The following is a 22,043-nucleotide window of genomic DNA, read 5'->3' on the forward strand; positions in this document are numbered from 1 at the left end:
CGTTGGGAAGTAGGCCGGGGTTCTGGCAGCCTCCCACGCCCTGGACTGCCCAGCGGGCCAGCCCTTGCCCCTACTGCCCTCCCTTAGGGTCTCTAGAGACTTGACAGATCAGGCTGGTGGATGGTTGGGAAAAACAGGGGCTGGAGAGGGAGAGGAGAGAGAAAGAAACAGAGAAGGAGAGACATGGAGAGAAGCCAGAGAAAGTTGGGCATGGGGAGTCAGAGACAGAGGAGCAGAGACCCAGAGAGAGACAGAGGATGAGAGATGAAGAGAGAAACACCTTTGAGAGGGAAAAACGTGTCAGGAGAGACACACAGAGGGAAACAGACGGAGACAGAGAGAGACATCAATAGAGACACGTAGATAACGGGGAGACATAAAGACGGAGACAGAGAGAGAGAAATGGAGACCCACAGAGATGGTAGAGTTGGAACCAGAGACACCCGCTCCTGAGATGGAGCAGACAGACAGACAATCGTGGGGCAGGGACAAGTGGGGCATGACAGTGACGAGGGTTTTCCCCTAGGGCTCCAGAGCCCTCCTCATCCCTCTGCCTTAATTCTTTCTGGAAGATTCCTTTGCGGGCAGCCCCCAACTCAGCCCCTCTCCCCAGGGTCCTCAGCTTCTCCTGTCTGTCTGTCTCTCTCTGTGTCCATCTCCTGCCATCTCCGACTCTTCCAGTTTCTGTTTCTTGTCCTTGTGTTCCTCTCTGAGTCCCTTTCTTTCCCCTGGCCTCTCTGGTTTGTCTCTGTGTCTCTCTGTTTGCCTCTCTGTTGTCCCAAGGAAATTCCAAGACCAGCCCGGGGACTCACCCCCCAGCACCTGCCATCCATCCCCTTTCCTTTCCCCGGACCCCAGCCCCTCCATGGGCGGTCCTGCCCCACAGGGACCCCATCACTCACCCTTGGGGGTCACGCACCCCCAGCAACACAGCACCAAGCACCAGGCCAGCGGGACCCTGCCCATCCTCGGGGCACCGCGCAATCGATGCCAAACTTTCCCCAGAAGTTGCTGAGCACCCTGCGGGGGAGGGGGCAGGGCCGGGCTGTCCCCGGCCCTCCCCCCAGCTCCGGGCTCCCTGGATTTGGCACTGCCCGCCTGGCACGGCGGGGCCCCTCGCCAGCTCTGCTCAGCGGCCGCCTTCTCTGCTCCCCTGCCTCCTTCTCTCCCTCCCAGACTTCGGGCAACCCTTTCTCCGCCCTTGGCTCCCTCCCTGCCTCCGCCCACCGAGTCAGAGCCTAGGGGGCCACCTGGATTGTGAGGGGTTAACTCGGAGAGGAGAGGACCAGCCCGGTCTTAAAGGGGCCCTGGAGGGAGGCTGAGGAGGGGGAAGGGGCCCCTGGCGGCTGCACCCCCAATCCTGGGCCAGTGAGGCGGGAGGCTGTGCGTCTCGCTATCCCGGCTCTGGGCGCTGTCCCTCTGGGCTCTCTCGTGTCTGGTAAACATTCCTCCAGAACTCCACTCCCCTCTCAGTCCGTGCGACGCCCCCCTCCCCTGCCTCCACCCCCAGCCCAGCCCCAGCCAGGCACTCCCGCTCACACTCACAGCTCCTCAGACAAGGACACACACACACACACACACTCAGATGTCATCGATACACAGAGGCTGGGACAGAAGGAGACATGCAAGGGCACGCTGCCGGCCCACGGATACACTCAGACAAGCTGGGTCAGGAACTCCATTCCTAGAGAAACTTCAGAAACCAGAAACCAGAGGACACTGCTGGGTGGGCAGCCCCCAGGTACACTTGAGGAGACATAGATCCTCATACAAAAAAGACCCACATGGGCACAGAAACCGGGCACTAGTGTACAGGGACCCACGGGGGTGCCCACAGACGTGGGTTGGAATCCCAGCTCTACCACTAACTGTGTGACTTGCAAGTGACTGGCCTCCCTGAGCCTCGGTTTGTCCATCTGTAAGATGGGAATAAGAATAGAGCCCACTTAGCAGGCTAGAGGGAAGATGTCCTAGGTCTGCACATGTGCAGTTTTTCGCACGTGGTGACAACAGCTGACAAGCTGCGCTTGATTTTTTGCATCTCATCTGTTTGTCTCCCTCTGCACTCACGCTGCTGTCTCCCTCTGGTGGGATTGTGTGTCCTGGTCCTTGCAGGTCCAGTGTCTCTGAGGTGGTTGTGCTGCTTGTCCATTTCTGTGCCCCTGTGTTTTGCACATGGGGGTCTCTGCATGCCTGAGTGTCTGTGCAGGAGGGAGTGGGCATCCGCTCCTCTGCTCTTGGCCATTCTGCTTGTGTAGTGGTATTCCTAGAGCTCACCACAAAGTCCTATCCATTCAAGCTCCTGATGTCTCTCCCACCTGCGCCTTCTCCCCACCAACCCGGTGTAGTCCAGCCTCATCCTTTCCTGCCGCCCCCTGCCCTGGCCTCCTCCCTGGCCTCCCTGCCTCCACTCTTGCTCCCTCCAAGCCTTCTTCCATTCGGCAACAGAGGGATGTTTCTGAAACTCAGATCTGACCCTATCCTTCCCCTGTTTAACCTTGGCCCTTGGCTCCCTGCTGCCCTGGGAGTGAGCTCCCAACTCCTCAGCCTGGCACTCAAGGCTCCTCACCATCAGCCTTTCTGAGCTGTCTTATTTGTGTCCCATTTCAGTGACGGCCTCAGCATCCATCCTCCCGCCCAAAGCTAGCCCTCAGGGTCCTCCTGGACACCCCCTACCCTGCAGTAAGTTACCAAGTCTTGTGGAGGATTCAGCATGACAAACCTCTCTCCCACGTGGGCCTGCTTCCCTCCCCATGACCTCACCCTTGTCCAGCCCTGTCCTCTCCCGCCTGGACCCCTGATCTGGCCTCCCCCTTGGCTCCCTGTCTCCACTCTCCCTCCCTCTAACCTGTCAACAACCAGAGGAATGTTTCTCAATCCTAGATCAAACTCCTTCCCTCCTTTGCTCCAAACCTCCCAAGATAAAACCCCAAGCTGCTTACTTAGCCCTCCAAGGACCCCCCATGTCCCCTTGAACCTTTCCTCCCCATCCCCAGACTTCTTTTCCTTGCTCACAGCTGTGGGGCACCTCCTGCAGCCCTTTGTCCTCAACTCCTACACACCCCTTACCCCATCTCAATGTTCCCTCTCCATTGCGTCACTGCCTGGCCCTGCCCAGTCTAATCTAGGTCCCCATGTCGTTCACTCCCAATACTCTGTCCTTTTCTTTGGCAGCGTTCTGCATGGGTTGTCAAGATACATTCATAGGCATGACTGTGTGTCTCCTGCTTGTCTCCTCCTCTGCTCTGTGAGCTCTGGGAGGCGGGGACTGGGTATATCCACCACCACCCTGTAAAAGGCCTACCACAAAGGGGACAAGCAATAACTCTGGCATTTTTGGGGGGTGCAAATGTGTATGTGCAAAGGTCTGCCCACTTGTGGGAACACATTGGGGGCCCTACCTGCCCAGGGCTCAGTGGGCCCAGCTGTGTGCACAGCCAACCTGAATCTGTGTTCATTCACTCAAGAGCTATTCACTGAGCACCTGCTGTGAGCCTGCAATTTTCTTTCAAATGCATTTTAAAAATGAGAAGGGCAGATGGGTAGACACACTCCCCGTGCCAGGTGTTGGGGACCCCACAGTGAGGAGGACAAATCTCTGCCCTCGTGGAACTCAAATTGGAAGGAGAAGAGAGGCAACAGTGAGATAAATATTTATCAGGATGCAAGATGGGCAGTGAAGGAAAATAAAGCAGAGGAGGGGATAGCCAGCAATGGGAGTGCTATTTTAGAGAGGGTGGTCCGGGAAGGCCTCTCCGAGGTTATGATCAAGATCTGGAGTAAATTAGCAAGTAAGTCAAGTAAGGAAGGGCATTCCAGCAGAGGAAACAGCCAATGCAAAGGCATGGAGGCAGGCATGTGAAAAACTTCAAGGAGAAGACTGTGTGGCTGGCATGGATGGGATATGGGAAGAGATGAGATCAGAGAGCGCCTTAGCCTGGTGAGGAGGACTTTGGTTTTTATTCTAACTGTGACAGAACCCCCTGGGGGCTATTTTCCCACTACATTTACTGAGATATAATTGACAAATAAAATTATATAAATTTAAGGTGTACAATATGATGATTTAATACACGTATTTATTGTGAAATGATTACCACAGTAAAGTTAGTTAACACATCCATCACCTCATATAGTTGCCATTTGTGTGTGTGTGTGTGTGGTGAGAATGTTTAAGATCTACTCTCAATAAATTTCAAGTGCACAATACAGTGTTGTTAACTATAGGCATCATACTGTACATTAGATCCCTAGAACTTATTTATCTTATAATTGAACGTTTGCACCTATTTCCCCAACCCTCCAGCCGTGGTGACCACCATTCTGCTCTGTTTCTTTTTCATGAAATGAATTAATTAATTTTTATTGAGCTATAATTGACATAGAACATTAGTTTCAGGTGTACAACATGATTCAATATTTGTATATATTGTGAAATGATCACCACAATAAGTCTAGTTAACACCTGTCACTACACATAGTTACAAATTTTTTTTTTGTAATGATGAGAACTTTTAAGATCTACTCTCTTAGCAACTTTCAAATATACAATACAGTATTAACTATAGTCACTGTGGTGTACATTACATCTGTCTCTGTTTCTAAGAGTTTGGCTTTTCTAGATTCTATACATAAGTGAGATCATATGGTATTTGTCTGTCTCTGTCTGACTTATTTCACTTAACCTAATGCCCTCAAGGTCCATCCATGCTGTCACAAATGGCAGGACTTCCTTCCTTTTTTATGGCTGAATAATATTCCATTATATATATATAATATATATTGGCGTGACTGTGTGTCATGTCAATATATATTATATGTATATTATATATATACACATACACATCTTATATTTTCTTTGTTCACTTACCAGCTGGCAGATACTTAGCTTGTTTCTGTGTCTTAGCTAGTGTGAATAATGCTGCCATGAACATGGGGTGCAGATGTCTCTTTGAGATCCTGATTTTATTTCCTTTGAATATACACCCAGAAGTGGCATTGCTGGGCCATACGGTAATTCTATATTTAATTGTTTGAAGAACCTCCATTCTGTTTTCCATAATGGCTATACCAATTTACGTTCTCACCAACAGTTCACAAGCCTTCCCCACTGGGTAACTTTGAGCAGGGGAGAGACCTGATTTGGTTTTAAACAGTCCCTCTGCTAAGAACAGTGAGTGAAACGTTGACGGGAAACTTTCTAATGGAGGGATCAGGACCTGGATGCACTGCATGGGACCACCGATTATTACGATGTGATGCTCCAGGAAGGGGCCCAGCACCTCCAGTGAGGAGCTCTTGCCAGAACGAACCCAAATCTGATTGAATTCCCAGTTTACAGGGAATCCTGGGAATGAAGGACATCTTGAGTGACACCACAAAGATGCGGTCAGCCAATGGGGCTGGCCTGGTGGTGTAGTGGTTAAGTTTGTGTGCTCTGCTTCCGTGGCCTGGGGTTTGCAAGTTTGGATCCTGGGCGTGGACTACACACTGCTTATCAAGCCATGCTGTGGTGGCATCTCATATACAAAGTAGAGGAAGACTGGCACGGATGCTAGCTCAGGGCCAATCTTCCTCAAGCAAAAAAGAGGAAGATCGGCAACAGATGTTAGCTCAGGGCCAATCTTCCTCACACACACACACAAAAGATGTGGTCAGTCAAATCTGGGTATGAGAAATTGTACAGGGTGAATGCCCAGTTTCTTCAAGAAATGTGTCATACAAAAGTTGGGGAATAGTTTCAGATTTAAAAGACCTATGATGGTTCAAATAAAGGCACTGTGTGGTAAGACTTTGGATCTGGATTTGAACAAATCCAACTATAAAATATTTATGTGACCGTCAGGGACACATGAACACTGGTACTGCAGAATTCCTAACAGTGATAGGTGTGAAAATGGGTATTGTGGTTGTGACTTTTGAAAAGTAAATTTTAAAGGGAGGAATTATTGTTTAATAAGTAAAGTCTTTGTTGGGGATATGGAAAGTTTTGGGTACAGTGGTGATGGTTAGCTGGCCCTGGTGGTCTAGTGGTTAAGATTCAGCACTCTCATGGCTGTGTCCAGGGTTCATTTCCCAGTTGGGGAACCACAACACCTGTCTGTCTGTCGGGTGTCATACTGTGGCGGCTGTGTGTTGCCGTGATGCTGAAAGCTATGTCACTGGTGTTTCAAATACCAGCAGGGTCAGCCATGGTGGGCAGGTTTCAGTGGAGCTTCTAGACTAGACTAGAAAGAAGGACCTGGCCATTCACTTCTGAAAAAAATTGGCCACGAAAACCCTGTGAAGAGCAGCAGAGCATTGTCTGATGTAATGCTGGGAGGTGAGAGGATGGTGCAAAAAGAACGGGCAGGGTTCTGCTCTGCTGCACACAGGGCCACTAGGAGTCGATGGCACTAACAACAATAAGTGGTGATGGTTACACAACATTGTGAATGTATTTAACGCCACTGAATTGTAAACTTACCAATGGTTAAAATGATAAATATTATGTGATGTACATCTTACCACCCACACAAAAAACTGAAGACCATACTAATTCTAAATACTTTTATTCTGGAGTCCAATAGTTCTTTATTGTTTAAGCCACTTTGAGTTTATATTTTCTTTTACTTGCTACTGAAATCATAACTCCTGTCAACTTTCATACTGATGCAGTGCAAGGTCCATCCCTTCTTAAAAAAATGAGTTTGCTGGTATTTCTGATTCTAAATTTCCCTGGATGTGAATTTTGAGTGCAAAGGAAAGCAAGTCATTGCCTTCACTTAAAAGAAAACCTTGAGCCTCATTCATTCCTTTTCCCATCACACTGACATATTAAAAATAGTAATAATAGTAAATCCAAGAACTTAGCATGTATTTCATTCCTATTAGGTTGCAGAATTTTTCACATTTCCTCCTTTAAATTTAGTAACTCTTTTAGATGCTAAATCCTCAGTCAGGGTGTGATCAGCTGGAAAGTGGCAGTTAGGATCTGATCCCAATCTCATCTTTCAATTCTCTATGATATCACTGTTTTGTGCTATCTTTACAAAACTTAAGCTAAAAAAACAAAATAGCATCATGGAAAATCAAAAAAAAGAGGAAACTTTAGTTAATGAGATATGCATTGCTGAAGCATTCGGGAGAAAATGAACTGATGTCTATAATTTTCTATGATACGCCGAAAAAAATGAGCTGGATGGACAGATGCTTAGAAATGTGCTAAAGCAGTGTGGCCGACAGTGGCCTGTACAGTTCCCTCAATTTTGCTGCATTCTTGAAAACTGTCATATTAAAATGTTGGGGGGAAATGTCCTTTACTGTCAGAAACGTGCATTCAGTCATTTTCTGGGATTTGCCTTAAAATAACCGTAAGAGAATGATAGATGAAATAAAAATAGAAAGTTGATGGTTATAGGACGCCGGGGATGGGCAGGAAGTTCACTGCACTCTTCTCTCGACTTTTGTGTTTGAAAACTTCCTTATTAGATAGTTAACCAATAAAAAGATGACTCTGGTTTCCTAGAGGCTGGAGTAGGGAGAGGGTCCGTTTCAGGATCTGCTTTCAGATTGGGAGAGTTCCCAGGGCACGGATTGCTCCCTTTGGGCTTTCTCTGGCTGGGGCGCCCCCAGCCCTGCAGTGCTGCCAGTGTCCCTTCTCCCTGCCCGCCCCCCACACGTTAGCCTCGCCGGAAGTGAGGCCCAGGACAGGCCCCCCGCCTCCCCTCCACATCTGGCGCTGATGTCAACAGCCAGGGTGGGCGGGGGCCATGTTTTTTAGCTCCCGCCCAGCCTCAAGGGAGGGGTGGACCCCCCCAACTCCACCCCTTATTCACAATGATGGACATGTCACACACATGCTAGGCCCTGCCACGGGCCAGATCAGGGGCCAGAAACGAACTTTTATTGCAAAACAGGGACCTTCAAGCCACAGGCACGTCAGACCTGGCCTCTTCCCTGACACGGGAAGTTGGAAGCTGGCCCCCACCTTGGTCGTCTAGCCCCTTTTACCAGGTCGAATCGGGACTCTGACGCAGAGTAGGGGCGGTGGGTCAGTGTGTGTGTTGGGGGGGAGCAGAGGAGGCTTCCGACATGGTTACATAAGCAGGAGTGGGAGGGTGCACCTCTGTTCTGAGGGTCCTCCTGTGTCTAAGTTTACTAGGCTCCCAGGCTTGTGCACACTGGGGGTGTGCTCCTATTTGGGAGAATTTGGGGATCAGGGTGCTTGGAAAGGATGGTCCTTGAGAGTGGAAGGTGCAGAGGAGGCTGGGGCCGCGCCTCCACGGGAGTGGTGTGTCTCCGTGGGAAGATAGTCGGGAGCCTGGACAGTGTCATGTATGGGCTGGCTGTGTGGTTCAGTGGTTGGGGGCATGTGGATGGTGATGGTCATGTGCCTGGATAGTGGCGTGGTCACAGGACAGAGGGCATGCTGGGGCTGAGGACAGGGATGGTCTGCGTGGTGACATGACCCAGGAGGGGGCATGTGCTTCTCTGCACCAGGCTCCCAAAGATGGTGGCACTGGTAAGTCTGAGGAGTGAAGAGGGCACGTGGGCGGTGAACAGGAGGCTGTTTTGGTAGCTTATGAAGGTGGCAGCCGAACTCCATGTGTGGGTTGCAAGTCCAGGGGAGCGAGTCGTGTGTGAGTTGGGTTATCTGGACATGTGGTTGTGATTCCAGACAGACTAAATTTATGCCCGTAAGAAGCTTGTGTGGCCAAGTTGCCTCATGGCCCTCATGGTTGTCTATGGGTGTGTGATTGTCTCAACAGCTGCGTGGGTGGATGACTGTGGTCCTGTGGACAGTGTAGGCTGAATATGTGCGTGACCGACTCTAGAAAACAGCTATCGGTGTGTGCATTTGGCTGCTTGCGGTGTAGACTCGTGGCTCTCGAGAAACAGCCATGTCCATGCCCACCGCAGAGGCCACCACCCGTCAAGGGTCCCTCCTTCATCTGGTCCACATAGTGGAGTGGGGTGGAGGTCAGTGGGGCCGGACTCGCAGCTGGAAGGCCGGGGGAATGTTGAAAACACCGCTGACAGCTGGCTGAAGGTTCAGGGCACCCAGCGAGCTTGCGCTCTCCAGGGAGAAGGCCTGCAGGATGGCGGTGGCCAGGAGGAAGATCTCTGCTCGTGCCAGGCCCTCCCCAAGGCAGACACGCTTACCTGGAAGGAAGAGGCAGATGGAGCCGGGTCAGCCCGCCTCACACCCAGGCCCGGGAGGACTGGAGGGTGGGAGGGGACAGGCCCAGCAAATACCTAAGGAGTAGGGCAGGAAGGCCTCTTGCTTCTTGAACCTTCCGTCTGCATCTAGGAACCGGCCTGGGTTGAACTCCTCTGGCTGCTTGAAGATCTCAGGGTCATGGAGGACAGAGCCAAGGAGGGGGAAGACCTCAGTGCCCTGAAGAGAAATCATAATAAAACTACAAATATCCCTCACCACCCAGGCCTTCGGTTCCCGAGAGCAGAGCACAAGAGTCTGGGGTGTCGGTGACACCAGTTCACAAAACATAGTGGCATCAACATGGATTAAGCATATTACAGGTCAGGCACTTTATTAAGCATCTTATATATATTATCCCATATGTAATAGGTACATGTACCACACATGCACACATGAACTCACCAAATCTTTTTAACAAGCCTGGGAAGCAGTTACTGATATGATCCCCATTTCAAAGATGGGAAAATTGAGACCCAGAGAACTTAAATAAGTTGCCTGAGGTAACATTTGGACACAGCAGAGCTTATTCTTTTTTTTTTTTTTTTTGGTGAGGAAGATTGGCCCTGACCTAACATCTGTGCCAATCTTCCTCTATTTTATACGTGGGATGCCACCACAGCATGGCTTGATGAGTGCTATGTAGGTCTGTCCCTGGGATCCCGTGAATCCTGGGTTGCCGAAGCAGAGCGCATGAACTTAACCACTAGGCCACTGGGCTGGCCCCAGAGCTTGTTATTTTTACGCTTTGTTTTTAAACTTTGGGAGTATGTTGTGATTCAGCTGTGGCTGCCCTAAGTCCCTGGCTCAGAGTCTAGCTTTTTGCCACTCTGGTCTTTGGAGGGGGGTGAAGGCAAGGGTGAGCGGGAGAGGGCTGTCTATGGAGGCTCCCCCGATCATGTTCAGGGGAAGTGGCAGCCCCTTCAGCTGAGATCAGAGTTACCCTGTTCCCAGGACTGTGGTGCAGGGGGAAGGAAGGTGGGGAGCGTGAGGAGACGGAGAGGGACTGACTTTGTTAGGGACTCTGGCTGTCGGGGGTCTGCGCTGGGAAGGTGACGGGGCTCCAGGAAAAGACAGGGTCATGTTACTGCTGTTAGAATAAGAGAAAGGCAGGCAGCAGTGGTTACAGTGCAGGTTCTGGGTGCAAATCCTGCCTTTACCACTTGCAGGCTGGGTGATTTTGGCAAGTCTTCTAACCTTTCCAGGCCTCAGTTTCCTCATCTGTAAAATGGGCATGACAACAGCGAAGGTTGCTCTGAAGATTAAATAGGGCAATATCCACATAAAGCATTTAGACTACTACCTCACCCAGAGCAGGTCCTGTCACGGATGCCTGTTATTGTCGTTATCAGTAGTTGTCTGAGTTGCAGCAGTCACGGCATTAGCAATAGTTGCTGCTGCCGTGTACATAGGACCCCCAACCCCTGCACCAGGACCTGGGTTGGTGTTTTACAAGCATTATCTCATAGATTCCTTGCAATCTTGAGTTGATACTATTATTGTTCCCAGTTTAGAAGGGGAGTGAATTGCCCAAAGTCCCAGCTAGAAAACAGCAGGGCTGGATTCTAACTGCTCTGGGTTTTTAAAAGATTTTATTTTTCCTTTTTCTCCCCAAAGCCTCCTGGTACATAGTTGTATATTTTTAGTTGTGGGTCCTTTTAGTTGTGGCATGTGGGACGCTGCCTCAGCATGGCTTGATGAGGGGTGCCATGTCCGCGCCCAGGATCCGAAAAGGCGAAACCCTGGGCGGCCAAAGCGGAGCACAAGAACTCAATCACCCGGCCACGGGCCGGCCCCTAACTGCCATGGGTTTGATTCTACCGCGAAGCTCAAGGAGGGAGCTGCTCGCGGTCAGGTGGCTCCCGTTTCCCGGGAGACATCGCCCCCTGGTGGTGCTGGCTGTGAGTTGCTCTTGTATGAAGGGGCAGGAACTGAGGGAGAGAAGGGAGGGGGAGGGAGAGGGAGAGACTGGATGTGTTTGCAGCAGGGGCTGAGGGGGAGGGCCTCTGTCAGACCTCACTTTTCAAACTGCTACCCTGCTTGCCACCTCATCTAATTGTCCCAAGCACCTTGGGAGGAGGTAGAATTTGGATATCCATTGGACAGATGGAGAAACTGAGGCCCAGAGACAGAGCCAGAGGGCAAGAGAACTATATACAGAAAGAAAGAGAGAGAGGGACACAGAGAGAGAAAGAGAGGGAGATGAGAGAGAGAAAGAGGATGTGAGAACAAAAGAGAGGGAGATGTCAGCAAGAGAAGAGAGAGGAAGAGACAGAGACCAAGATCCAGAGAAGGTCAGAGGAATACACAGGGAGCACCGGACTCAGGCCTGAGGCAGAGACAACTGCGTGGCCGTGGCTGACTTGCACACTTACCTGGGGCAGGGTGTACCCTCGGAAGCAGGTGGTCCTTGTGAGGGCTCGGGGCATTCCCATGGGCACCAGTGCCAGCAGCCGCTGTGCCTCATGCAGAACCGCGTCCGTGTATGGGAGGCGGGCTCGGTCTCCCAGACCTGGCGCCCGGCCATCTCCCAGCTCCCGTGTCAGCTCCTCCCGCACGCGTTCTGCACCCAGGAAGAGGAGGGCTGGAGGTCAGCGGTGGGGTGGGGCCCTGTGATCCTCCCTTTGGAAGCCCCATGTTCTTGACCTGCTGTGATTAGAGGTGAGGCTGGCAGGCTGGGAGGGAGTCCCCCAGCCCTCACTGAGCCCAGGTCCCACACATCCTGTGTGCTGGGCATTACATCTGTTTTTTTTTTTTTTTTTTTTGAGGAAGATTGGCTCTGAGCTAACATCTGCCACCAATCCTCCTCTTTTTTGCTGAGGAAGACTGGCCCTCAGCTAACATTCATGTCCTCTACTTTATATGTGGGATGCCTGCCACAGCATGGCTTGCCAAGAGGTGCCATGTCCACACCCGGGATCCAAACCAGTGAACCCTGGGCCGCTGAAGCCGAATGTGGGAACTTAACCACTGCACCACCGGGCTGGCCCCTATATCTCTCTTAATTCCCAGAGCAATCCTATGAGGTAGGGACCATTATCTATCTCCATTTCCCAGATGAGGAAACTGAGGCCCAGAGAGCTGAAGACACAGCTGTCTCCATTCCACCGAGGCCACCAGACCCCAGGTCCCATCTTCCCAGTCAGCCCTCCTCACTGGCCCACAGCATTTACGGCGGCTGCCTGACCCAGAAATGCAGGAGCTCCTCAGGGCTCACTCCCAACCCTGCCTCTCACCCACACCCTCCCTCACCCTTGCAGCCTGTTCCTGCCTGTGCTCTCATGACTGCAGTTCATCTTTCAGCTCCAGTCCTGACCCCGGTGTCTCGTGGCCTCCTGGAGGCCTCCCCACAGGTGGCTCCAGGCCCCTCACACTCAAATTGTCCCCAACTGACCTCAGCATCTCCCCTGAAATAACTTCTCATCTCTTCTGTCCCCATCTCAGAGTGGCCCCCAGTCCCCTGGCCTATCCCTGGATGCCTTCCTCCCCCGTCATTCTCTACCACCTGCCTACTTGACCCTCTCTTCCCTCTCCACAGCCCGGCCCGGCCCTGTCTTCTCCCACCCAGGTCCCTTCCCTGTCCTCTTCTATGGGCTCCTGGCATCCTCTCTCACACCTTATAATCTACCTCTTCATGGCAGCCCAAAGGATTTTTCTAAGATGCTAATTTGACCCTGCTCTCCCCTGTTCAATACCCCTCCATGGCTCCCCATTACTCGGGATCAGGTGCACAGTGTACCCCTAAGGGAACAAGGCCCTGAGACATCACCTGCCTCCTTTCTCACTACGTGTCATGCTGCAACTGGCAGTCCTTCCAACTTCTTCTCATTCCTCAGACACCTCAAATGCTGGGCTCATTTTTGCCTCCAGGCTCTGGCTCACGCTGTCCACTCTCCTGAACATCCTTCCCTCTGAAGCCCTCACTTCTGTTCCCAGAGCCTGGTTGGTGGAAAAGGCTCCTACCTTGGACCTCAGGGTATTTCAGCAGGAGCAGGAGGGTGTAGCGGACTGTGGTGCTCACTGTCATCGTCCCAGCGAACAGCAGATAAGTGACCGTCATCAGCATGTTCTTGTCAGTGAATTCCGTGTTTGGGTCCTGTTCCTCCTGCGAGAAACCAGGTGGAGGGGCTCAGAGAACACAGGCTGCGGGGAATAGAGGCCCAGCACAGCCGGGCTTGGGATGCGGCACAGCAAGTCTGTCAGGGAGTTTAAATAAATGTTTGGGGAAGTTGGGAAGTGCGTGCTGGATATTAATTCTCTCTGGTTGAAATGTTTTTAAAAATGAAAGAGAATGGTCACTATTAAAAAACCCCACAAAATAGCAAGTGGTGAGGATGTGGAGAAATTGGAACCCTTGTCACCGTTGGTGGGAATGTAAAATGGTACAGCTGCTATGGAAAATGGTATGGCGGTTCCTCAAAAAATTAAAATAGAATTACCACATAATCCAGCAATTCCACCTCTGGGCATAAACCCAGAAGAATGGAAGGGTCTCAAAGAGATATTTGGACATCCACATTCATAGCAGCATTATTCACAATAGCAAAAAGGTGGAAGCAAACCCAGGGTCCAGTGATGGATAAATGGATGAGTAAACTGTGGTATATACAGACAACAGAATGTTATTCAGCCTTAAAACGGGAGGAAACCCTGTTGCATGCTACAACATGAATGAACCTTGAGGACATTATGCTAAGTAAAATAAGTCAGTCATAAAAAGACAAATAGCGTATGATTCCACTTATAGGAGGTACCTAGCGTAGTCAAATTTATAGAGACAGAAAGTAGAATGGTGATTACCAGGGACGGAGGGGAGGGGAGGATGGGGGGTTGTTGGTTCAATGGGTATAGAATTTCAGCTTTGCAAGTTGAAAAGAGTTCTAGAGACTGGTTGCCCAACAACGTGAATATAATTAACACCTACTGAACTGTACACTTAAAAATGGTTAAGATGCTAAATTTTATGCTGTATTTTACTACAATTAAAACTTTTAATTTTAAAAAATGAAAAAGAAATGAGGCTACAAGGTTAAGAAAAAATCTCTCTCTCTCCATGAACAGGGTGACTGCATTTATTCAAAGAACGGGGCCCTGAATTTCTCCCATAATTTCCAAAGTTTGTACAATTCAAAACTAGCTATTTCCACAGGATTCACCTTAACTCTAATTTTCTCATAGAATAATAAACTGTTCTCACGTTAATTAGGTTAATTAAATTAATCACGTTAATATAAATGTTAGTCAAGTAGAATTTATTAGTATAATTTGCTATTGCAAGATTTCACGAGTAAATGATTGTAATTTGCAGGAAATGTCCTGTGTGGGTGGGGGATGCAAGGGGTGGGGTGAAGTGATGGTGGGGATTGCTGGTGGCAGGTCACTGAGCATGGAGCCTGAACAAGGGGCCAAGGTTGGAGGGAGGAGAGAAGAGAGATGCAAGAGACGCAGACACACGCGAGGAGGTGGGTGGGGAGAGACAGAGAGAACACGCTATGCACATACACCTAGAGACATATCCACAGAAAGACATGGAGCGGGGGAGAGAGAGAGAGAGCGCCCTGACAGAGATGCCCAGCTACACCAGGGTAGGGGCCGGCCAGGCCATCAGCTCTGTTCAGGATTCCCTCCTCCCCTCCAACCATACCCTTGCCCCACCTGTGCCATCTTCAGCAGGAAGGCATCCACAACATCGACTGCGGGGCCTGAGGAGTCCAGGTTCCCCCGGTGCCGCTGCACCTGCTGGGCAGCGAAGGTAGCCAGGGTGCTCAAGTGTCTGAGGAGCTGTTTGTGGGGGCCTGGCAGGGGCTGCAGGAGCCGGGAGAACATCTCGTAGGTCTGTGGGGAGAAGGGCAGCTGTTCTCATGGGGGCCTGGCCACAGGTGGGCAGGAAGCTTGGGGAAGGTGCCAGAGAAGCGTCCCACTTACTTACTTGGCCCCATGGGGAGCTGATTGCCAGCAGGGTGCTGCCAGCCGCCTGGACCAAGGCCTGGAACTCCTTATCCTCGTAGGGGAAACGGAGGCCGAAGGTGAGGGAGCAGACAATGTTGGAGGTGGCCTGCGCCAGCAGCAGGGAGGGGTCAAATGCCCGTCCTAGGGGGGCAGGGGGCAGGGAGGAGGGTTGTGATGGAAACAGGCAGAGGGAAGCTGAATTGGAGGTGGAGTGGACCCACAGAGATAGAGTGGCAGCTAGACAGGACCAGAAAGAGACAAGCAGAGAGAGAGACAGACAGACAGAGAGATAGGGGAAGAAAGACAGACAGACAGGGATAGACTGGGAAAGATAGAGAGCCAGACAGAGAAAGACAAAAGACAGAGACAGACTTACAGGAGAGAAAAACAGAAGTGGAGAAAGAGACAGAAAGAGTGATGTGAAATATCAGGGACAAAGAGACATAAGGAGGAGGAGGAGCTACAGGTGGAGGTGAATGGAGCCCCTAGCCCAGCCCCAGAGTCCAAGACTTCCACTCCCGCTCAATCCTGGGGCCAGGAGGGGAGACTCCCAGGCACAGTGGGAAGGTCCTCCCCATACTCAGGCAGGACTCCGGGGATCCTGGGCTGACCCGCCCTGCTGACCTTCTGTCTTCTGGAGCGCCTCCACTAGACACTGGGTCTCTGCCTGGATCAGCTCCTCGCCTTCTCGCTTCCCCATGCCCAGGTCCCGCAGAGTGAGCATGGTGAATCTCCTCAGCTGCCTCCACCGCTCCCCACTGGAGAAGAAGACCCCTGTGCAGAAGGTAGACTCAAGGAGGGACCAGACCCTCTCCCCATTCCCCAGGGTCACCCCCTTCCTCCCAGTGAGGTGCCCTAAGGGGAAAACTTTGGGCCCTGACCTGAGTCCATACCAGCCTAGCCCAGGGATGAGGACTCAGGAGGTGCTCAATAAACGCCTAACCTTGGGTCAGAGGGTGACACTGTCCTGCGAAATTGGTAACTGGGATTATCCAGGCTCCTCCTGTTCTGTGATTAACCAGGGTGAGTGAAGCTTTCTTCCTTCCTTCTAACTGTCCATCTTGTTATTCCTCTTTTCACCCACCCATCCTTTTATCTTTTTCACCTTTCTCCTCCCTTCCATCCATCCAACCACCCCAACATTTATGGAGTACTACTGGATCCCATCCTTCTATCCATCCATCCCAACATTTAGGGAGTAATATTGGGTCTCATCCATCCATCCATCCATTCCAACACTTATGGAATACTATTAGGTCCCATCCATCCATTCCTATACTTATGTAGTACTATGGGTTCCATTCATCCATCCATCCATTCCAACACTTATCGAATACCATTGGGTCCCATGCCCCATGTCGTTTGGAGGCTGAACAGGTAGGAAGGAGGATAGAACTACATTGTTTTCCTCCTTTATCCAAGAGACCTGCTCTGGACAGACCCTTCCCTGCTCTGAGCTCAATGTTCTACCTGTAGAATGCAAGCCCATGGTGTCCCCCTGGATGCCCCCTCCTGGGTGTTCCCTGCCCACCCACCCCTCCACTGTGTCCCAACCTGGCCTCAGCATCTCTCCTCTTTCCTGTCTCAGCCCATCATCTCCTGCCGCCTGGCTAGAGCCCTGGATTCCGCTCCCAGCCACCCCACAGCCCGAGCCCTGGTCCAGCCCAGTCCCCTCCATGGGCTACCACACAGCAACCAGAGGATCCTTCTAATTCTGACTATATTCTTTCCCTGCTTAAAATCTACTGCTCTCAGGAAAACCCAAAGCCCAAAACTGGCATGACTCAGGCCCTGCGTGACCAGGCTCCGCCGACTTCTCCAGCTTTATTACTCATCTCAGTACCATTGCACTGAGCTTCTCTCACTTCCTCAAAGGTGTCATGAGCCCCCCTCTGGGCCTTTGTCTCTGCTGTTCCCTCTGCCTGGATCATGAACCTCTCCATCCTCGATGAACCAACTCCACTCATCCTTCAGGTCTCAGCTCAAATGTCACCTCCTCTGAGAAGCCTTTCGATTCCTCCGATTCTTTCTCCACTCCCACCAGCCCCCAGGCCAGCACAGGCCCCCTGAGTCCTGCTCTCAACCCTGTAGCTCTCATTTTAGAATTCCATTCTCTCCCTCTATTGTCTTATTGCAAGCCCATCTCTCCCACAGTAAGACAGGACACCGTACCTGTCTTGGTCACCTCCATGTCCCCAGAACTCAGTACAGGGCCAGGCATAATGAAAACCTGTCAGTCGAATGAATGAATGCTTCTTTCATCTCCACGCTTTTGTACCTGCTGGTCTCTCTGCCTGGAACACCATTCTCACTCATCCTTTGAGTCTCAGCTCAGACATCCTGTCGTTCAGGAAGTTTTCCTGGACATCCCTCACCAATCAGGCTGGGTCAGGTGCCTCCTCCCATTCCTGCAGTTCCGGCGCTTCCCCTATCCTAGTCCTGATCCTTCTGCCTGTGCCTCCCCCATCCCAGGCCTGATCTCTCTGGACTGTCACTGCCCAGTGACAGGTCTGTCACCTCCTAGCCTACGTGCTCTGGGGGAACAGGACTGAGGCTGTTTAGTCCCTGCTGTGGTCCCAGCAGTGCCCAGCACTGCCTTCCTGCTTTCAGTCTCAGCACAGAGGACAGTTTTTAGATTTTGTGTCTGCCCATCAATTTCCAGGGCTTTGAAAGCTCTCCCCCTTCCTCACAGCCTTCAGGGCTCCACCTGGAGCAGTGATAACACTGCTCCAACCTGGTAACTAATGAGTGCTTGCCTTGTGCAAGGCCCAGTCCTCGTTCAAGCCTCAGTATAACCCTATATAATAGGCACTGTTATCATCCCACTTTGGACCCAGAGACACTAAGCCATGCATGAAGGTCATACACCAGTAAGTGGTGGCAGGCTCTGAATGAAGGAGCCGCCTGCCTCCTGCTCCGCTCATGACTCACCATGGCCATCAAAGGTCTGGTCCAGTGTCGCCAACATCCCCCGCCCACTGAACACCTCGGCTTGATCTCCCAGGGCCTCCCGCACAGCCTCGTGCCCAACCAGGACCACCACGCGCCGCCAGGGTCCCAGGTACACGGTGAACACTGGTCCATACTGCTTACTCAGCTGGGGAAAGGGAGGGAGAAGGGGGCAGGTGCTGTGGGCAGGCTGCCGCTCTTCCAGTCTAGGTGGCTCTATCAGGGTCCCTCTCACTGAATGAGCCACCTGCTCCCTCTATGAAGAGTCCCCTCCCCACCCCAAACGGAAATAGCCCCTTGGGAGGCTCAGTTCTCTTTCTGCGCCAGGCTCCCAGGCCCCATCCCCATGGAGCCCCCTCCCCCAACATACTCTTTAGTCCCCATCCTCTTATCTCCTGCAGATCTCTAACTTCTAACCTTGGGACAACCCAGAACCCATCCCCCCTCCCCAAACTCAGACATATGGCAGCAAAAATGGGCAGCTGCAGCTTTGGTTTCTCTTAATTCCTCAAGCCATCCCTCCTCCCAAAACTAGCCACCCTTTTCAATCTCTGCTAAACCCTCAAATTCTGGGGCAGATACTGCTGAGCACCTGCCCATCTGTCCCTATGACCCCTGCCCCGCTCGCCACCATGTCCTGGAAGTCCCCCAGACTCCTTCTGAAGGAGTCTGAACCTCTGGCCTCTGCCCACTGCCCCCACCCCGCAAAGGTTGGGACTGCCTCAGCCTTCTTTCTTGCTGTCCTTCTCTTTGAACTTCCAGCTCTCTCCTGGCTGAGCTCCATCTGCTTGATTCTCTGCAGACAGATTCCTGGAACCCTCCAGCCTCTGCCTCCACTTCCCCCCCAGGGGCCCCTTCCCTTTTTCTTCTCTGCTTCCTCCTCCGGATAGCTCCCCTCAACCTCCCAGCTACCTCTCCCCCTGGGACAAGCTCACCACCATCACACCAGCAGCTCCCCTTCTGTTTGAGGACTCTGGTCTTACTCAGTTTTGGTCCCCTGCTCCCACCACCTTCCCAGGATTTTGTGGGCCCCTCTGCCCAGGACATCTGCTACTGGATCCCACTTCCCTGCTCTCACATCCTCTCCAGGATTCTGTGGGCAGAGGTCTCTGCCCCTCCTAGCCCTGCCCCCCTGCATCCTCTCTCCCAAGGCACCCCTCTCCTTCTCAGCCCTGGTTCCCTGCTCCTGCCCCACCCGAGGACACCCGTAGTCCCTTTACACTGGAACCCTGCGCCTGCCTCCTCTAGGATAACAGAAGGCCTCTCTGCCCTGGCACTCTGGTTTCTCTCCCTGGGGACCCCCGCCCCCCCGGCCAGGGCGTTCTCCTGGCGCCTCACCCGCAAGAGCCCCAAGTACAGCGCCCCGGGCCGGAGCTGCAGGAGGCTCCCCAGCAGTGGCAGCGGCGCGGGCCCGGGGGGTAGGTGGCCTCGCGTCCAGGTCCGGGGCAGCGCCAGCGTCAGCACCAGGAGCAGCAGCAGCACCAGCAGCAGCGTCCAGGTGCCGCCCGCCTCCATCTCGGCAGGTTGGCTCCTTCTTCTCGCTCCCAGACGCTCCACGCGGCTGGGCCGGTTGGGGGCGGGAGCCGGTGGCTCCCTCCTTAAGGAAATCTGGCGGAGGGGGCGGGGCAGCTAGCCCCTCCCCCTGCCTATAAGCAGCATTCGCTCCCCGCCGCCGGATTTCTTTCTCCCAGACCACCGCCGCCACCTGGTGTCGAGGCCGCGCTCTCGAACGGATGTCTCCCAGGTCACCCAGGTTCTGAGGGCGGAGACAGCGCCTTGGGCTCCAGGTAGGGCGTGGGCAAACAGGAGCAACCTGGAAGCCAGAGACTTTGGCGGCCTCGGGAGGCCACACCCTGTGCCTGGCGGTGACTACCCCGCCTCCCTCCTCATCGTAATCGTGGTGTGCGTTCACGTGCGCGTACGTGTGTGTTGTCTTTGAGCCAAGTTCCTCCAGCATCTTACATCTTCCCCGCGAACTAGCAGAAAGGACTTGACCTTGAGCAATAATCTGGTCAGAGAGGTAAATGAGTTGGCCCTAGGCCACCCAGCCAGCCAGCGGCAGAGCTGGGATTTGAACTCAAGCCAGTCTGAATGACTGACTGAATCATTCATTCACTTAGCAGTATAGTATAGTAGTTAGGAACATGTCTGAAGCCAGAGTTCACAGTCTAGCTTCTCTGTGCCTCTCTGTTAACTCGTTTGTAAAACGGGGATAGTTTTCAGGATTAAATAGGTACAATGTGGACACAACTTAAACAGGAACAGGTGCATATAGAACAAGTGTTAAATAAATGTTAGCTAATATTCTTTCACTAGTAGCTGTTCTTCAGGTCTAACTATAAGCTAGACTTTGTTGTGGACCTGGGGATGCAGCTATGAGTAACAGAGAAGGGTGCTGCCCTCCTGAAGCTCATATCCACATGCCAACGTAATCATAAATTAAGATAATTTCAGGTAGTGCAAAGGCCTGCCAGGGGAATGAGCTTGTTGAGGAAGAAGGTTGCAAGGTCAGGTCCGTGCTGTTTGGTTCAAAGCTGTATCCCCAGCGTCTAGAGCAGTGCCTGGCACATGGTAGGTGCTCAATAAATATTTGTTGCGCCAAAGATTGAATGTAGGAGATGGGGTCTTCGAGGTCAACAGGGACCAGTCTTGCAGGGCCATGGAAAAACTTTGCATTTCATTTCTAGTGCGAAGGGAGCAGTCAAAGGGTTTCCAGCACGGCAGTTGCTTGGTTTGCTTTGCCTTTTCATTTAACATTTTCTTCCGAAAACTTTCAAACCTACAGTAGACACCTGTATATTCACCACCATAGATTCCACCAGTAACATTTTACTATCCTTAGTTTGTTACATATCTATTCCTCTTGCCCCATCAACTCATCTAACTTTTTTGGATGTGTTTCAAAGACAGTTGCAGACACCAGTATACTTCAATCCTAAACACCTCAGCATGCAGTGCATTTGGTAGAGTTCAATATTTGTATACAGGCATTCACCCTCCCCCCCTCCCGCCGCCAGGGTAAATTGACATACAATGAAATGCACAAATCTTAAGTGTATTTTAGATGAATTTCAACAAATGCATACATCTGTGTGACCCAAACTCCTATCAGCACACAGGGAGTCACCATCATCCCAGAAACCTCTCTCAAGCCCCTTCTCAATCCCACCTGGCCCCCACACTGTGCTGATCACCCCCCTCCTGGAGATTAGACTTCTCTGTGTATAAAGAGACCTTTCTGTCTTCCCTATGGTGAAGAGATTGTGGGGAGCAGAGGAAGAAAAAGCAGGGAACTTAGTGCAGGGTCCAGGCAATGAGGACGCAGGGCTGGGTGGGTGGCAGTGGGGAGAGAAAGAAATGGATACATTTGGGATGTATTGGGAGGTAGAGCGCGAGAAGGTGCTGACAATTTGTGATTGAAGGCAAAGGAAGGAATCCAGGTTAATTCTGTCAAATAAAAGCAGATGTCTTAGCTAAGGAAGGACTTTATTCGAAAAGACTATTGCAATAGAGGGAAAGAGACTATTACAAAGACAGCGGACCACATCAGAAGCTGATCATCCAGAAGGGCAAAATTTTTTCCCCTACTGCTAGACTTTTTGTCCTGGGCAGATGGAAAGATGGCGGTGCCTTTTACAGAGGTGAGGAGGGGGATAAGAGAAGGTATGGGAACCAACTGGGGTTGGGAAGCTGGCAGAACAGGCTTTGCAGGAGGGAGAGGAATCGGGAATTCTCTTTTGTCCCCAAGAAGTTTGAGATGGCTGTTAGCTGTTGCAGGAGAAGAGCCGAGTGGGCAGACAAGTAAGAGGTTGGATTTGGGATCTCCTGGAACCCTCCCGAATAAAGAAAGGAGGAACTAAGAGTTGGCACCTACTTCATGGTAGCAAAGTGTAGCCCAGCGTCCCTGCCTCTCCAGCCCCTATTTCAGGGTGCACCCTTCGGATGT

At 51.8% G+C, this 22,043-nt stretch overlaps 2 protein-coding genes across 3 annotated transcripts in view; both read right to left on the reverse strand.

The window, feature by feature from the left end:
- LOC124233846 (tyrosine-protein kinase receptor UFO) overlaps window positions 1-1,291 on the reverse strand; it is a 28,141-nt gene extending 26,850 nt beyond the window's left edge. Inside the window, exon 1 of one of the 2 annotated variants that reach the window (XM_046651099.1) lies at window positions 903-1,291. In XM_046651099.1, the coding sequence (XP_046507055.1) occupies window positions 903-966 (64 nt within the window). In that variant the 5' untranslated portion in view covers window positions 967-1,291. The remainder of the gene's footprint in view (window positions 1-902) is intronic. The other variant, XM_046651100.1, reaches the window with a different exon arrangement.
- Window positions 1,292-7,863: 6,572 nt separating this feature from the next.
- On the reverse strand, window positions 7,864-19,612 carry LOC124233834 (cytochrome P450 2S1-like). The gene is made up of 9 exons (XM_046651082.1): window positions 19,436-19,612; window positions 18,080-18,245; window positions 15,773-15,922; window positions 15,129-15,289; window positions 14,855-15,034; window positions 13,163-13,304; window positions 11,575-11,762; window positions 9,238-9,379; window positions 7,864-9,144 (listed from the first exon to the last, which is right to left on the reverse strand). The coding sequence occupies exons 1-9, from the start codon at window positions 19,610-19,612 to the stop codon at window positions 8,963-8,965; spliced, it is 1,488 nt and encodes a 495-aa protein (XP_046507038.1). The 3' UTR covers window positions 7,864-8,962.
- Window positions 19,613-22,043: the final 2,431 nt, after the last annotated feature.

This window comes from Equus quagga, unplaced genomic scaffold, assembly GCF_021613505.1.
Source record: "Equus quagga isolate Etosha38 unplaced genomic scaffold, UCLA_HA_Equagga_1.0 262_RagTag, whole genome shotgun sequence".
NCBI classification, from domain to species: domain Eukaryota; kingdom Metazoa; phylum Chordata; class Mammalia; order Perissodactyla; family Equidae; genus Equus; species Equus quagga.

What these genes read in the sequence shown, in the direction of transcription:
- LOC124233834 (XM_046651082.1), bottom strand. Translation starts at nt 19,612, where the DNA reads ATGGAGGCGGGCGGCACCTGGACGCTGCTGCTGGTGCTGCTGCTGCTC. An exon ending in CCAGACCTTTGATGGCCATG is followed by an intron (nt 15,923 to 18,079) that starts GTGAGTCATGAG and finishes CCTTCTGCACAG; the next exon opens with GGGTCTTCTTCTCCAGTGGG. An exon ending in TCAGCTCCCCATGGGGCCAA is followed by an intron (nt 15,035 to 15,128) that starts GTAAGTAAGTGG and finishes TTCTCCCCACAG; the next exon opens with ACCTACGAGATGTTCTCCCG.